The 16,275-nt window shown below is 45.4% G+C and overlaps 7 protein-coding genes across 7 annotated transcripts; 5 read left to right on the plus strand and 2 right to left on the minus strand.

Moving 5' to 3' along the window:
* The first annotated feature begins 2,341 nt into the window (after nt 1-2,341).
* On the plus strand, nt 2,342-3,764 carry BDR25DRAFT_339362 (uncharacterized protein). The gene is made up of 2 exons (XM_033693376.1): nt 2,342-2,518; nt 2,569-3,764. The coding sequence occupies exons 1-2, from the start codon at nt 2,373-2,375 to the stop codon at nt 3,644-3,646; spliced, it is 1,224 nt and encodes a 407-aa protein (XP_033553135.1). The 5' UTR covers nt 2,342-2,372; the 3' UTR covers nt 3,647-3,764.
* Nucleotides 3,765-4,368: 604 nt separating this feature from the next.
* BDR25DRAFT_309711 (alpha/beta-hydrolase) lies at nt 4,369-5,289 on the plus strand (the record flags this gene model as incomplete). Its single annotated transcript, XM_033691110.1, has 1 exon — nt 4,369-5,289. The coding sequence occupies one exon, from the start codon at nt 4,369-4,371 to the stop codon at nt 5,287-5,289; it is 921 nt and encodes a 306-aa protein (XP_033553136.1).
* A 696-nt stretch (nt 5,290-5,985) lies between these two features.
* On the plus strand, nt 5,986-8,637 carry BDR25DRAFT_375153 (glycoside hydrolase family 2 protein; the record flags this gene model as incomplete). The annotated part of the gene is made up of 3 exons (XM_033697369.1): nt 5,986-6,008; nt 6,072-8,599; nt 8,630-8,637. The coding sequence occupies 3 exons, from the start codon at nt 5,986-5,988 to the stop codon at nt 8,635-8,637; spliced, it is 2,559 nt and encodes an 852-aa protein (XP_033553137.1).
* Nucleotides 8,638-9,278: 641 nt separating this feature from the next.
* BDR25DRAFT_210463 (putative endo-1,4-beta-xylanase 1) lies at nt 9,279-10,117 on the plus strand (the record flags this gene model as incomplete). The annotated part of the gene is made up of 2 exons (XM_033684648.1): nt 9,279-9,580; nt 9,709-10,117. The coding sequence occupies 2 exons, from the start codon at nt 9,279-9,281 to the stop codon at nt 10,115-10,117; spliced, it is 711 nt and encodes a 236-aa protein (XP_033553138.1).
* Nucleotides 10,118-11,546: 1,429 nt separating this feature from the next.
* BDR25DRAFT_375160 (alpha/beta-hydrolase) lies at nt 11,547-12,432 on the minus strand (the record flags this gene model as incomplete). The annotated part of the gene is made up of 2 exons (XM_033697370.1): nt 11,547-11,944; nt 12,051-12,432. The coding sequence occupies 2 exons, from the start codon at nt 12,430-12,432 to the stop codon at nt 11,547-11,549; spliced, it is 780 nt and encodes a 259-aa protein (XP_033553139.1).
* Nucleotides 12,433-12,996: 564 nt separating this feature from the next.
* Nucleotides 12,997-13,464, minus strand: BDR25DRAFT_309714 (uncharacterized protein; the record flags this gene model as incomplete). The annotated part of the gene is made up of 4 exons (XM_033691111.1): nt 12,997-13,014; nt 13,046-13,101; nt 13,153-13,218; nt 13,296-13,464. 4 exons carry the CDS (start codon nt 13,462-13,464, stop codon nt 12,997-12,999), a joined length of 309 nt encoding a protein of 102 aa, XP_033553140.1.
* Nucleotides 13,465-15,633: 2,169 nt separating this feature from the next.
* Nucleotides 15,634-16,257, plus strand: BDR25DRAFT_209767 (uncharacterized protein; the record flags this gene model as incomplete). The annotated part of the gene is made up of 1 exon (XM_033684613.1): nt 15,634-16,257. A coding segment is annotated over one exon (624 nt), but the record flags the coding sequence as incomplete, so codon positions are not given.
* Between the last annotated feature and the right edge of the window lie 18 nt (nt 16,258-16,275).

Here is a 16,275-nt window from a genome sequence, read left to right on the forward strand (position 1 = left end):
AGGTCCTATCTAACTATAAGAACTTATAGTACTTTATAACTATAAAATAACTTAGCTACTAACAAGCTTATTAGTCTAAATACTTGTCTTATTTTAATTTTAAGATTACTTATTATCTTAGTTAAAACAGAGGGAAACTAGATGCCTTTATAAAGCAATTCTAAAACATCTTTACTTAAAAAGAAGTGTAAAAGGCTTAACACTAAACTTTACTTTAACTTAAGCTATTTTTAGACTTTAACCTAAATAAAATAAATTAGATAATTAATTAAATTATTACTAATAAGTATCTAAATAATAAATTTATTTAAAAAACCTTAGACCTACTCTAAAATAGCGCTAGTTAGTTAAAAAAAGTAACACTAGCTAACTATAAAAACTAAAATAGTAAGCTATATTACTATAACTAACTTATAATTTTTAATTCTAATAAACTAAGAATTAAACTACTCTAAATTATACATAACTTGCCTGCTAGAGGACACCTAGGCAGAGAAAAGACTCTTAACCTACTACAGAGAGAGTACTACTAGCCCTGCATGTTCTATACTGTACGCTAATACATATTATGTTGCTATACTTGCTGTAAAGTAAAGGCCTTTTAAAAAAGGTATAATAGCCTACTTAAACTACTTCTAATTTTTAAATAAGCTTAAAAAGATATATTAATTAATTTTATTATAAACCTACTTTTATTTAAAGAGTATATAAATATTATAGTAGTTGTTAATTACTTAACTAAGTATTAACACTTAATACTATATTTCTCTATAACTGCCCCTAATATAGCCTAGTTATTCTACTAATACATATAGGTTTACTATAGCCTGCCTAACATAATTATATTAGATAGAAGTACATAGTTTGTCTTAGCCTTCTAGAACAAACTCTGTAAACAGCTCTAAATTATCTTCTACTTATCTATAGCTTTTTACCTAGAGACTAACAGCTAAACTAAAAACATAAACACTATAATAAAATAAGTTCTATAAGTGTACATAAACTACTAGTAAAATAACTAGGTAAAATAGTTAGCTATAGCATAGTTTAAAGCTAATAACATAACATCTAAATTAACATAAGTATCTCTGTTTTTAGCAAACTATAAATACTACCCCTAAATAAAATTTAAACTACTTATAAATACCTCCTAACTAACTTATTAATCTGTATAAGTAATAAATATAAATAAACTTATTAATAAAATTTAAAATATATTTAAATATGTTTATAAAAAGCTTACATAGGCTTAAGCTTTTTAATAAGAGTACATAAACTAATTCTAAACCTCTACCTCTGCGTATGCAGCTAGTAAGAAGGTCTAGCTAGATACTAAAAATATCTAAATAAACTAATAATTAAAGAAACTTAATTAAAAGAACTTTAGCTTCTTTACAGTAGCCTATATAGTTTTATTACACACTTACTAATTAATCCTACCTAACAGCATAAAGATACACCCTGTGTTCTACGTATTATTACTGCGCTAAGTAGCCTCTAAATTTAACTATCTACCTAGACAGCTAAACTTGCTACTTAAACTTGTTATTATAAATAACAAACTAAAATATATTATAAAAGACATTAAATAGATCTAGTTTAATAAAAAAAAACATATCTATAAATACTTTATAAAATAAACTAGATATAACAAACTGTTGTAGAAACCTATAGAAGCCCTATAAAAAAACTTTATAATAACTTAATTCTACGCTTAATACTTATTTAAACTAAATCTGTACTTTAATAAAGACAACTTAATGCTAGAACTACTAATGTAAAGGATTCTCTTCCTAATAAAGGGGGGAGTACTGTTACAGTATCCTCCCTAGATCCTAGACATAACTATATTAGACGCGTACTAAAGTATTATTAGTGCATGTTTAATATAAATATAACACAACATAAATATAAACTTAAGTATAAACTGCTTTAACACTAACTAAACTTAAAATAGGCTTAATTTATACTTAAAGCGCTTAGACTTCTAAGCTAAGTATTTAATTACTAATTTTCTTTTAAACCTTCTTATTCCTTACATAATGTCTTGTACCTACTATGATACCTCACGTAGTAATTAAACTAGACCTCTGTGAAGCTCTATAACCTTACTCGTGCACAATCGTGACACTAAGTTACCTTAGCCAAGGTAAGTGGCCCAGGTCAGCTGAGCTGCGCCCTGTGAAAATTTTGTACCGTGTGTCATTGGAATGAAGGGAAGCACGCTAGGCCGAAAGAGGATTAGAAATATGCAAAAAAAAAGGTGGATGCCTGAGGCCGCAAGATGCGACAAGGCTCTCGTCTAACCCCGCCTCACACTTGAATCACAACACCTCGCTTTCCGAGGTCCACAAGGCATTTCAGCCTCCGCAATGGGCCAAGCATTTGGTATCGTAGCTCCTTACAAACAGGAAGCTCTCAACCTACCTCATACAGAGCTTCTTCGAATGCTCTTTGATCGATCACCGGCAAGCCTTGTCGAACTCTTTGCACATCCCGTTGAACCCCATGCCTTCCCGTACGCTACCTTACGTATATCCAGAAAATATTGGTTTGACTATCTCGCAGTAAATTTGAGCCAGAGAGGATCGGCCGTAGACTGAAGTTCGAAGTTGGCAATGAGGCGAGTGGTGAATTCAATCAAAGTTCACTCTACGCTCTCCCAAACGAATTGCTCGACATTATTTTCGAACTCCTTAACATGGAAGATGCTGTCAGTCTTAGTCTTTCTAACTCTCTTTTTGAACGCGTGGGTCAAAAGCACATTCGAGCCCTCTACATTCCGCATCTTGGCCGGTGGGCAGATGAGCGTGTCATTGCTATTGGAAAAAATATATATGCCGGTGATTGGCCGGAACTTTTACTAGACAAGGATGGTAGGGATGAATTTGATGCTCTGGTAGATGAGGATACCGGAATCTGGGCGACCCTATACGATGTTTTCACACTCGCTCTAGAAGATAATCCACTCTCTCCACATGCGTCGCAAACCCTCCCAGATAAGTTCCTCGGGGATGTGCTAAAGGATCGGAGGTGGAATAGCATCACGCATTGGGAAGCATCTCGACTCTTGGACATAATTTGTCCTTGGAATGACTGGCCGGGTGACTGCTACGACAAGAAGGAGCCGTGGGTATTACGGAACTTAAATAAAAAGGAACTCGTAAGAGTGGCTGCGATCGCTTTGAGACCAGAGTACATCCATGGGCCATTCGTCGATTTTCTAGGTCTAGGCGAAGCTATTTTGTCCCGGATATGTTGGTCATCTGAACCAGTGCAACGTCAGAACTGCCAGAGAAGCGACCTGAATCTTCATCGAGGTGTCTGGGCTGGGGATGCTCTGGACATTGTTCTTCAAGTCAGACATGAACAAGGGGTGAAAAGGAAGAAAGAAGGACATCTATGGAAGGATGTTAGCGACGAAGTCTCAAGTGAATTACGGCGTCTCTGGAAAATAGAATTTGGAGGAAATTGGCAAGAAATTATCTGCAAGACTTCAAAGGAAATGCAGAATTCACGGATAAACCATCAGGTAGGGCTGATACGGCGGGAAAAGGGACACTCTATGGCACCGGAGGAATTCAGCCGAACCTTGAAACGACACCTGGATATGGTCCCTCCGGATTGGCAAGTTGTTGGTGCTTGAGGCATTACTGCTGTTACTTAGGCTGTGTTATATACACTGCTTGTTTCCTATTTCAACATTTAGAGGGCTTTGTCACAGCGCTAATATCCTACAACGACCCTCTCCGGACTCGTTCTCGGGTGAGAATTGTTCATGGACTTGCATTACCCAACTGCATTCTCTTAAGTTGTGTCGCTGACTTGACACCTCTTTGGAAAATTATATTTGGAAAGCCAATATTGCAATCGTATCTGTACGGCGATGCCGAAATAGAACTAAAACATAAAAGGTTACTGTAATAAAAATGTCGATTGCTCATTAGAGCATGGGAGAGGGCTTGTCTTGGAGGGTTTCATGCCACAAAGCCATGGCCAGCTCCAGAACAATTTCTGGAATGCTTACTCCGACAGTCTCGCAAGCTTCAACCTTGGAAACTACAGCATCTACATCTTCTAGCCGAATTGAGGGTCGAAAAAGCATGGAGGAGAGGCCAGGGTGCTCTCAAGCGGCCGAAATTCTTTGGGTTGGACGGACTGTCACAACGCCCTGCATTCAACCCCTACCTACAGCTTGATCCGAAATTCCGATTACGTGGTTTCCCACGACCGATGAAGTCCGAAACCCTTGAAGAGTTTTCTCATATCTATGGACGATGTATAAAAGAAGATCCCGTAATCTTAGACATAGGGTCTAACACATTCACCGAATAATCATATCAATTGACTTCAGTACTTTGAACAAGAATGACCACCACCTCCTCTCCTGAGCAGGTATCCTTCCTCGCTCGCAACCTCAAACTCGCTGCGCATCTCTACAACCCAACGTCCGGATCTATAGATCGCTCTGGCGCTGCCATTATCATATGCCATCCTTGGACCTCGATCAAAGAGCAGTCCCCTGCAAACTATGCTCATATCCTGTCAAAGGCTGGCTTCATTTGCCTTTGCTATGATGCTGCTTATCAAGGGGAATCCCAGGGCGAACCTCGAAATCTTGAAGACCCTTACCAACGTGTCGAAGAGATCAAATCTGCCGTCACCTACCTTGTTAGTCGGAACGATGTAGACTCTGGTAAGATAGGCGTCCTCGGCATCTGTGCTTCAGGCGGCTACGCTCCTTTCACGGCCCAGACCGACCTTCGCATCAAGGCTTGTGCAACATCGGCTGCAGTATGTGTTGGCACCATGGCCAGGCGTGGCTTTGATAAGGACTCCTCCAGCATAGATATTCTAAATTCTCAACTCGAGGCTGCCGCCAAAGACCGCAACAGCGACATCACTGGCGAGAAAATCCCAATCGTGCATATGTTGCCTGAGAAACTCGAAGATGCCGCCAATCTCCTAGATTCCTTCCAAGATCTTGCGCAGTACTATCGCAAGAGGCAATCGCATGAACGCGCACTAAATGTTTGTCTCCCCCGAAGTTGGGACATAATGGCGAACTTCGATGCCTTCGCTCATAACGATATGATCAGCCCAAGGCCACTGCTGATGATAACAGGAACGAAGGCAGCAACGAAATGGTATAGCGAATACGGGGCTCAAAAAGCGAAAGAACCGAAAGAGTTGATGGTAATTGATGGCTCAACTCATGCGGATCTTTATGACCATATCGATAAAGCTGGACCTAAATTAGTGGATTTCTTTGGAAAGTACCTAAAGTAGAGAATTACAATACTAAAAGCTTCTGTGTTGTGCGGAAGCTTGGAAATGTTGGCACTGAAGAGGGTAATTTGATCCAGCTCTGGAAGTAGGGCAATGTTTTAAGCAAATCTTTTTGACTCACTATATCTTTCCATAGCTTCTCCATATTCCTTGTAGAACTTTATTTGCCCAAAATGTTAAAAGAATCATCTCCTGCGACTTCACCAAGACCATCACCTGAGGTTCATACGAGTTTCTCCAAATATCTAATGCTACTAGGGATTTGTTGTCGAGCAATGCTCATACCGACCTAAGAAGATATTGCCACAGTCAAACAGCGAGCTAATCCGATATCGACCAAGACTGAAACAACACTCCCCGATTAGGCTAAAAGAAACACTAAAGTTGCATAGGCAGCAGTTCTTTTCGTTTTGTTTCGTTTTATTCGAAATTTCCGGAGATTGGAAACATATAGCCTGCAATTTCGGCGTTCTTTTTCCTCCAATACGACTGAATGCTAATAGGGAACAGGGTGCTCTTGCACCAAAAGAGCGCCAATCGGGAGACACTACACTATTCGGTAACAGTCGCGCAACTACTTTCCTCCGCGACAACGATTACGCCAATTTCACTGGATGTTGCAAGTTCAATTGATAAATAAACTCCCAAGTAACCTCCCATTCATGAGATCACAAACACACATGCTCATCCGTAAAGATGCCACTTTTCATACCAACAATGTACACCACCTGCCGACTTATCTTATTAGGCTTGCTCCTGTTCGCGAATCTCCAGCCTGCTAGAGCCCTTATAATCAAGAGTCCTCGTGCCGATGCAGCTGCAGTAGTGGGCCGCGAACGCATTAGCCTCAATGCGGGCTGGCGGTTTTCACGCTTCACATCGAATCCCGACTCTCTGTCATACAGCACGCTGAAGCAATGGATCCTTCCTTCGGCCAATGACTTCATCAAAGGTGCTGAACGTCAGCGGCCTTCGGGAACCCCTCCGGGCAACAGCGTCAACTACGTGCAAGCATCGTTTGATGATAGCGCTTGGGAGGCCGTCAATCTGCCGCACGACTGGGCCATCAAAGGCCCTTTTAACGCTCCTGGGATCGGAGGTGGGATGGGTCGGTTGCCCTCTAATGGAGTTGGTTGGTACCGCCGGAAGGTGACGATAGCCCCGGACGATATCGAGGCTACCAAGTCCATCTTCCTGGACATCGACGGCGCCATGTCCTATACAGCAGTCTGGCTAAACGGTAACCTAGTCGGCGGGTGGCCATACGGTTATAATTCCTTCCGTCTGGACCTCACTCCGTATGCAAAAGCCGGTGACAACTTGCTAGCTATTCGGGTAGATAATGCGTTGGACTCGTCACGTTGGTACCCTGGCGCCGGTATCTACCGAAACGTATGGCTCATCAAGGTCGATTCGACGCATGTAGGCCAGTACGGCACGTACATTACGACGCCAACTGTCTCTACCCAATCAGCCACTCTTAGCCTAGTTGTCGAGGTCGAAAATCAAAAGAATACCAGTCGACAGGTTGATATAGTCACCGAAGTCTATGAACTAGATTCAATGACTAGGAAAGCCAGAGGGGACGTAATAGCTACATTCCCCCGGGGGACAATAAAGGTAGCAGCGGGCGCAAAGCAGGCTTTCAACAGCTCAGTTACAGTAATGAACCCGTTATTCTGGGGGCCACCGCCAACGCAGAAGCCAAATCTATACGTTGCCATAACAACTCTATATGCAAGTGGAGCACCTACAGCAATGGATACCTACGAAACCCACTTTGGTATCCGTTCGATAACGTATGATGCAAATAAGGGGCTCCTAATCAACGGCCAGGCGGTGCGTGTCCAGGGTACGTGCAATCACCACGACTTAGGCTCTCTAGGATCTGCTTTCAACGTCCGGGCCGCTGAGCGCCAGCTACAGATGCTACAAGAGATGGGCAGCAATGCGCTCCGGACGTCGCATAATCCGCCAGCGCCCGAATTACTCGATATGGCCGATCGACTAGGGTTTATGGTTCTAGACGAGATTTTCGACTGTTGGAACAACCAAAAGACAAAGAATGACTTCCACTTAATCTTCACGGATTGGCGCGAGCCGGACCTCCGATCTTTTATCAGACGGGACCGTAACCACCCTTCTGTTATCGCCTGGAGCGTCGGTAACGAGGTTAGCGAACAATCCGGGGCATCTGGAGGGACGACGGGCCAGGTGCTCCGGGACATAGCCCGCTCTGAGGACCCGACGCGACCGGTTACAGTGGCAATGAACTCCGCCTCAGCGGGCAGCTCCTTGGCTGACATCGTAGATATCGAGGGCTTAAACTATCAGGGCGAGGGCCTCGGCACCTCAACGTCTGGCTCGTTCCCCAGCTTCCACAAAACATATCCAAATAAGATGATCTGGAGTAGCGAGTCCTCTTCCGCACTAAGTACGCGGGGCACATACATATTCCCAGTAACCAGCGGCAATAGCGCGACTGTTGGTGGTGCCAGCGCCGGTGGAAACCCTACGGCCATGCAGGTCAGTGCCTACGAGCTATACGCGCCCAGTTGGGGGTCATCCCCAGATAAGGTATTCGGGCAGCAGGATAGAAACTCGTTCGTCGCTGGTGAGTTTGTCTGGACGGGCTTCGACTATATAGGTGAGCCCACGCCATATGATTCGGCCCGAAGCTCCTATTTTGGGATTATCGACATGGCAGGGTTTAAAAAAGATCGCTTCTATCTCTACCAATCTCGTTGGCGCTCCGAATTTCCCATGGCGCATATTCTTCCTCACTGGACTTGGCCGGAGAGGGTTGGTCAAGTTACTCCAGTTCATGTATTTTCCGCCGCTAACGAAGCTGAGCTTTTTGTGAATGGGAAGTCGGCCGGGCGACTCAAGAAGGCACAGTATGATTACCGTTTCCGGTGGGATAATGTTACTTACCAGCCCGGCGACCTACGTGTTGTTACCTACAAGAACGGAGCGCAGTGGGCAGTTGATACTAAAAAAACCGTCGGCGATGCTGCAAAACTAAATATTTCCGCTGATCGTACAACTATTACTAGCGATGGTTCCGACCTCTCCTTTATTACTGTCGCGGTTGTCGACAGTAATGGGGATACAGTACCACGGGCAAGCAACGCTATTACCTTTTCTACTTCTGGGCCGGGCCAGATCGTTTCTACCGATAACGGTGATCCTACCGATATGACCGCGTTTCCGTCCCTGTCGCGGAAAGCCTTCAGCGGACTCGCCCTTGCTATTGTGCGTGCCAATGCCGGAGCGTCAGGAAAAATCACAGTCTCGGCCACTGCGGATGGTCTTGCAGGGGCACAGGTAACTTTACAAGTCAATTAAGTGGAGAGAGAACACGGTGAGGGAGCAGTGATTGCTGTACTTGCAGCTTCCTTTTGTAGTAAGCAACTGGGTATAATCTGGCTTATTGATAAGTAATTTTGTTGAAAACGTAGAATTCAGAGCGCAGAATAAGATCATGATAGTCTCAGATTAATTCTAAAGCATACAAGAATCAGTAGGTGTTGATTATTTGTTAAAACTGTCACGTGGGCTAGCTAAGTTTGCTGAGCAAGAATGCCTTAGAGAACTTTACATTGTGACAGAACATTGCGCTCAGGATTGTTGGATACAAAATCGTATAGACTTCCACCCAACGCTCAATATCCGACTCTTTCTACCAATCCTCTCGACAGTATGCGATCATATTATTGTGTTTCCGATTGTTTAAACAAGCTTCGCTTGGCTATTTGTTGTTCCGCGGTTGACATACGGCCACACCAATTGGCTCATGACCACCACCGATATGAACTTCTCATATGAATTACGGCCTCATCTCCATAAAGTAAATTTTCGGGCCGGCCAGGACTCGGAGGATATAATTGGAGACGATTCTCCTTTCTCCCCTCTCGGTTGACCTACCTCTACATTCAAGCTTTTATATATCGCTAGTAAAGCTTGTCGCAAAGCTTGTCGCCGCTATCATGGTTGCCTTCACTCATCTGGCCGTTGCTATCTGGTCAATTGCTGGAACGCTTGCCGCTCCTGTCTCTGACCCTAACGGACCTGCATCGCAGGAAGTTGACCTCGTGGGCCGCGCCGCGGGTAACGATTCCCCTGACTTTGAGCTTGGAAACGACCACCTCGCCCGCCGCCAAGACTATACCCAGAACTACAAGACTGGTGGTAATGTAAATTTCTCGCCTAGCTCGAATGGTTACTCGGTCACATTCTCTGGCGCTGGAGACTTCGTCGTTGGGAAGGGCTGGAAAACGGGGACGGAGAGGTAGCGTCACCTTTCTTCTCCCAAATGCTTCCCCCCTTCATAGCAAGGGAAGGATACACCCCAGCACAACCTCTCTTCTCTGTTCTTGCCCACGGTTAGGCGCGATGCATTTTTTGACGTATGTTCAGGAACATCACTTTCACTGGTTCCACCACCGCATCGGCTGGCACCGTTCTCGTCTCCATCTATGGCTGGTCGAAGAACCCATTAGTGGAGTATTACATCCAGGAATACAGCAATGGCGCTGGGGCCGCACAGGGTACCAAGCTTGGGACCTTGGAGAGTGATGGGTCTACATACGACATCTGGAAGCACCAGCAAGTGGGCCAGCCATCCATTGTTGGAACGTCGACCTTTTGGCAGTACATTTCGGTCCGGCGAGACAAGCGGCCGGGTGGCGGCACCGTCACGGTCGCCAACCATTTCAAAGCCTGGGCTAACGCCGGCCTGAAATTAGGCACGATGGACTACCAGACCCTTGCGACGGAGGGATGGGGTAATGCTGGTGGTAATTCCAAGTACACTCTCAGCGGTTAAGTTTATCTCACGCCGAATGTAACAGGCAGGAACCGCGCACCGCGTCTTTGTACAGCTCTCTTTCAATCCCTCATTTCTCTCAAAACTTCGTTGTAGGCGATGTTCAGCTCAACCGAGATATGAGTGTGATGTTAGGAGACCACCTAGTAGAACACAGAACTCTGTCCTTCGCTACGGCGAGTCCGCTGTCGACATAAAATAAAGTGTTTTTCAATACCCACATATAAGGTTATTTGTCCCCGCAGACGCTAGCGCATGCCAAATAGTCTTGTGTGGGGTACCATGCTATAATTTACCACCAAACAGAGTAGGGCTAGCCATTCCAAGTGCCAGCGGGATACTGGATTAGTTACCAGTCTTTATAATATAAAAGTACATGTAAAATAGCTTCACGTTACACTATTTAGTTAACAATATAGAAATATAAGTTTAAGCTGATTTCTAGAAGGCTATAATGACTTCAGATAAGTCCGCAGGGTGCATATGTTGTATTGATGAGAGTGCTAGTACTAGTACGACGCTCTCTTCCTCAACCACACCACCTAATTGGGTTGTTTATTAGCTTGATTAGGAATATTATTGAGCCTCAGGGACGACCGGCAGGCACCTGCAGGTGTTCCACCTGCCGATTCCGAACACTGCATGTACCACGACAGCCTGGGCGACAATGGTTTGACGGCTTTGGTCTGCTAGCGTTCCTAGCTTGTCCATAGCAGGTGTCAGGTGTATTCTCCCCTCTTTCCAGCAAATGATTTACAACTTTTGCTTGGAAATCAACGTGGTGAATTTTAAGAGGGTTCTTATTTTATTTTACAAAAGCGTAGCACACAAGACTAAGCTAGAGGACAAGGGACATTGCCAGAGGAAAAAAAAACCATGAGCTAAGTCTCTGATGCGAGACACCATCGGTAGACCCCAGAGTGGAAAAAGCTGGTTGAAGGATCAAAGTGGCGGCTAGTATTTTGTCCGTTGAAGACCACCCTCCAGATCAGATTGTACATAGTGTTGCAATAGGGGCAGGTAGTGTCGTATACTAGGCCCGCTCTTTCTCTAAGCGATATACATTTCTTTTGGGGGTATTTTCGAATGAGTAATTTAGTCGTTTCTGCCGCCTTCATAGTATGGGAGGACGCCCAGAGTGAGGCATAGGGCTGACTTGGTTGTGCTCGTGCCGCCAAATTCCTTAGCTATATCCTTTTGCATTCCAATATTACGCATTTAGTTTCTGCTAGTCTCCTGTCCAAAGAACGTCGCATGTGGCTGTAGGAGTTGCATACATGGGTTGATGCGCGTTGAGGGGTGCGCTCGATTGATATTAACAGACTTTTTGTCTTGTCCCCAAAACGTAAGAGTTGTTCAATCTGGGAAAATCTTAGCAAATCCACTCGAACAAATGGAGGCATGCTAGTTACCGTGATTATCTCGGCCTTCATGCCTCAAGCTTGCCCACGAACTCAAACACTGCGTCAACGAACGTCCCTATGTTCACTTCCGCAACATAGCGTCCCGACCCATCTATGGTTACGACTTTCGAGTCTTCGTGCATAGCCTTCAACATATCTTCAATATGAAGGGCAAGCAGAAAGCGTCTGCCCACTAACCCGTGCGCTGAAACCTTGCTCTTTCCGTATTTAGTGGCCCACGCTTGATTCACTTCCCTGTCTTTCTTACATGCGCAGTACACATTAAACGCAGCCCGCATCGCTCCAGATTGAGAGTAGGCAAGTACATAGTGACCCAAATCTTCTGGTGTGATTACGTTGCTGTTGTACGATTGTTTGTCGAAGAAATTTTTCATGTAAATCTTCTCGTGACCAGCAATCAGCGCTTAGCAGGTCAAGCATGCTATGAAAAAACGAAATGGGCGTCTGGTATACCCTTCACTTCTCGTAAATCTCGGATCCCGATGGGGAACATTCGCCCCATATCACACTTGCTACTTCATTTGCATAATGAGATGCGTAGCTGTAGGCAATCATGCCGCCGATATCGTGGCCTGCGACATGGACTTTCTGCTTGATGCCGAGGTGGGAGTAGATCAACAGGTAAAAGCCCCCTGCCATCTGTGATTTCTCGCAGCCCTCCAAAGGTTTGGAAGATTGACCAGCATCTCGATAGTCAGGCGCAATGACTCTATGATATCCGGTGTCGGAGATTGGGGTTGAATGTAGAGGTCGGTGTTTGCACCATGTTCCTAAAGAGCTCTCCGGGATTCGCACAGGTGACAAACATCCTACGCAGCAAGTGAGGGGAAATTTAATTTTGAATGCAGTTTTGCTACGAATGTCGCGGATCTGTTTCTGCCATGCCTTCATTTTGTCAACTATGACGCTGAACGTGACACTGTGACAGCGTCATTGGGACGACAATTATCAAGGTATCGAAGGTGTGTTTGCGAGGGTGTGGAACTACTCATTTAGTGCGCATTGCTGCTGTACATGGCTCTGATGAAGCACCAAACCCGGCAACAGTTACGAGGAGTGGAGTGCTGTGCTCTACAGGTATGTAGTTAGAAAGACGCTGGCCAGGTTCTGAAAAAAGGGAGACAAGTATTTCGGAAGAAAACGCTTCAAGAAACAGAAAAGATGAGAGAACGCGTTGGTCGAGGTAATAGCGCCGGAACTGTGAGGGTGAGCAATGGGTTGAGTTGAGATTGAGCTCCACCATTAGCGCGATGCTAACCGCTCTCAATTCGTTCACCACCAAATTATGTAACTTTGGGATGTAAACCCATTTCTATTGCACTCCCCTATATACAGAAAATAACTAGCCAAGATGTCAAATTCTCTAACTCACCAAGCCCATAACTACCAATGGACACATCTGAAACGGATACCCGCTGAGATCATTTAGTCCGCGCAGTTGGCGCAAGCCGCGGGCTAAGGAAGAATTATTTTCTGCGAGCAATGGTAGCGTATTTGTACTTACAGGGTTGAGTGCAGTGTTCAAAGCGGTAGCAAAGCAAGCCGCATCCGCAATTGGGTCTATTATCGTCAGCTTCTGTACTGCATTGGATTGGTATCGTATCAACGTACTCAGGCCATCCTCTACCAAAGCAGCAGCACAAGTGACCGAGGCCGGAGCGAGAGCAGCAATACACTCTACAGCATTGAGTTAGCGATTAGTGGAAGGATGTATTCCCCGGTTGCCGCAGGCACGAGGAGAAGGACACTCTTACTAACGACCTCGCAACCATCAGCTGTCTTTGTATCAAGCACACTCTTAGCCTTGTCGGTGATATCGCTAATTCCAGGCTTTGGGGCGCGGGCAACAGAGACCACAGCGTTGGTAGCTGGAGCTGCAAGAGCTGCGGCGAAGAGGAGTGGGAGGACGGTGAAGAAGCGCATGTTGACTGTCGAAGAGAGTGAAGTGTATAGGGTTGAAAGAACGATTAAATATGAAGTGTTGAATAAGAAGACTTTGAAGTTCGTTTTACTGCTGTGATGCTTCTCTTTTAGCAGAGAACTAACCTCATACTTATATTCACTCTCCTGTCCCTTTCTCCCCCTGGATCTTCGAACCTCCACGTGCTAAGGCCTCCATCAGGCCTTGCCAATGGCCCTCAGCTCCCCCAAGGAAAATGTTTGACATGAGCCAGAACTCATTTGGAAGGTTGTTAAATACGGACTTTTGCGAGGTCAATGCGACGAGGCTTTGGAGGTTTCATATTTTGCAAAGGATTCGGCTATGCCAATGACATCCTAACTCCACAAAACCGGATCTCAAGGTGAGCAGGAGTTGAGAGTGACAAGGGTAGAGCAATGCGCTACCAAGAAGGTCTCAATTCTACGACGTCCAAGGAAACCAATGTAACCACATTGAAGCATCATGAGGCTGAAACCAAGCCCGATTGCTCACATACCAAAGCGCCTTATCCGTCGAATTGCTGGCAGATTCCAACCCTAGGTTGACTCAAAGCATCTGAGAACTACTGTTCAACGACTGGACAAGGTCAACAGTCATACCTAGATCTTGTAGCGTGCCTGGACTCGCACTTGTGCATCCCACGATCGTCACAAGATCGCCAAGACCGTCTCCGTAAGGAACAGGCTTAAGAAGCTTTTCACCAAAAAGCCTTGATCTCCCTCACCTGGTGAAAAGTAAGCCGAGCGAAACCCAAGATAGGATTGTGTAAAAAACGTGGGGACCGCAAGGCTGAGTCTCAGTGCTTGGGCCCTGAGTGACGTTTGAGGCGTGGACGGCCTTGCCGTTTGGGGGCTAGATTCGGACATTTTGATCCTTGACGGTGAGCAGATCTCAACGATGAGCGTGTCAGGTTACGGATAGGCTTGGGTATGCACAGCTGCCAGGTATACGAGGAGAATTTTCTGGGGGAGTTTCGACCTTTTTCTTGGAAGATAGAGTGACAAAGGATGGAAATCTTTGCTGAGCTTGGGTGGAGAAGAAGAGGAGGATATATTTTGTTTCAAGAAGAATAAGCCACAGGCTACCGTGCTCAGAAGTGGCTAGGTATTCCCCTGCAACCTTGGAATATTTCACTCCCACTCTTGACCACCAGCATCTCCCATCATCAGTAATCCAGATCGCGACCGTGAGCGAGCTCTTTTACCTCCCTTCGGAGGGAAGATAGTATATACTCTTTCTTTCGCAGCCTTGGATTGTGAGTGACTGAAAAGTGTCGCAGACTCAGCCCTGGAGCTCTTGTGGTCCACTGACAGGTCAGGCAAACCCCCCTTGAGGCTATACTTCATAGCAAATAGTCTAGATAATATGCCACTTGCATCTAGAATCATTACTACAGTTTTCTCCCTTCGAGTAAGCGATAAGGCCTATTCTAATTAATATTCAATCCTTCTCAATCAATTGCTTCATTTAGAGATCCGGTTCCTCGGGCGACATGAGGGTAACACATATGCGTCATTGGGCAACTACGAACCCTACAATAATTAAAATGCAGTCTACCCTGGGTCTTTCAGCGAATTCAGTATGATGCATGGTTCGGATCGGCCAACTACTGAAAATATTGTCTGACTACGATGCGTTCTAGCAGCCTTCCACAAGCTCATGTTCTGCACCATCCAGAACTCTACAAGTTACCAATCATACCTCCTCAAGGTTGATGTATCCTTCTGTAGAGACTGTACCCCATGTATTGGAAGGAATGATGGAAAGAATTCTCACTAAGCTTCTGCACTGATTCGACAATTTAACCCACTTCATCTGTGAGCATGCATGCATCAGCGTAAACCCTTCTGCAGTGTGTATGCGAGATACGCCCGTACATGCAGCACCCTCTGGACGGTGAGCATAACCAAGTAAATACTCAAGTTATATAGTCCAGCATTGACGCAAACTCAAATTATTTTCTTATCGCCTTAAAAATTCACATCAATTCCGTTCCCCTTTCAACACCATGAAGCGCACGCGTCTATCTCTATCTCTGCTCTCCATCTTCCAGACAGCCACCTCTCTGTGCAAGTTCCCCCCAGCCCAAACCCCTCTTCCATCACCAGTCCTTCTAACACCCATATTCCCTAGACACCTTCAACCGCTTCATAGTCAATAACACAATCTCCACCGAATGGCAATACATCCGTGAAATCGCGAATTGCTACAACAAAGCGCCTTTGCTATCTAGCCTCCCAGTCCGCTCGCCCAACGATCCCGCCATCGTCTGCGGCTCCGATGCTAACGCCCATCCACAAATCGAAACCGCAACCATCATTGCCGGCGATGAAGTCGGCTTCATGGTCTCTCCACCTTGGACAGAATTCGATTGGCAAACGGTCATCTGGCACCCCGGCCCGGGGCAAATCTTCCTGTCAAAATCGCCCACCGAGAACATTTCCGCATACGACGGCTCTGGGGATTGGTTTAAAATAGGGTACGCAGGGCCCGAGAACTCGACGACATGGAGCTTGTTGGGTAAGTATGGGATGAATGTTACGATACCAAGGATGACGCCGCCGGGGAAGTATCTCATGCGGTTTGAGCAGTTTCAGCCAGGCCCAGAGTTTGGTGATACTCCTTTCTTTGTGGCTTGTGCGCATGTAGAAATTTTAGGACGAGGGCGGGGTAGGGTGGGGAGAAGGCATTTGGTGAGGTTTCCTGGGGCGTACAATATTAGTGAACCAAGTACGTCCATACTGTTCCTTAGCTGTTGTGATGGGTCGAGTTAGATGGGCATATGAGAGAAA

Source organism: Lindgomyces ingoldianus (genome assembly GCF_010093535.1).
Source record: "Lindgomyces ingoldianus strain ATCC 200398 unplaced genomic scaffold BDR25scaffold_3, whole genome shotgun sequence".
NCBI lineage: Eukaryota > Fungi > Ascomycota > Dothideomycetes > Pleosporales > Lindgomycetaceae > Lindgomyces > Lindgomyces ingoldianus.

What these genes read in the sequence shown, in the direction of transcription:
- BDR25DRAFT_339362 (XM_033693376.1), top strand. Translation starts at nt 2,373, where the DNA reads ATGGGCCAAGCATTTGGTATCGTAGCTCCTTACAAACAGGAAGCTCTC. An exon ending in GTTGAACCCCATGCCTTCCC is followed by an intron (nt 2,519 to 2,568) that starts GTACGCTACCTT and finishes ACTATCTCGCAG; the next exon opens with TAAATTTGAGCCAGAGAGGA.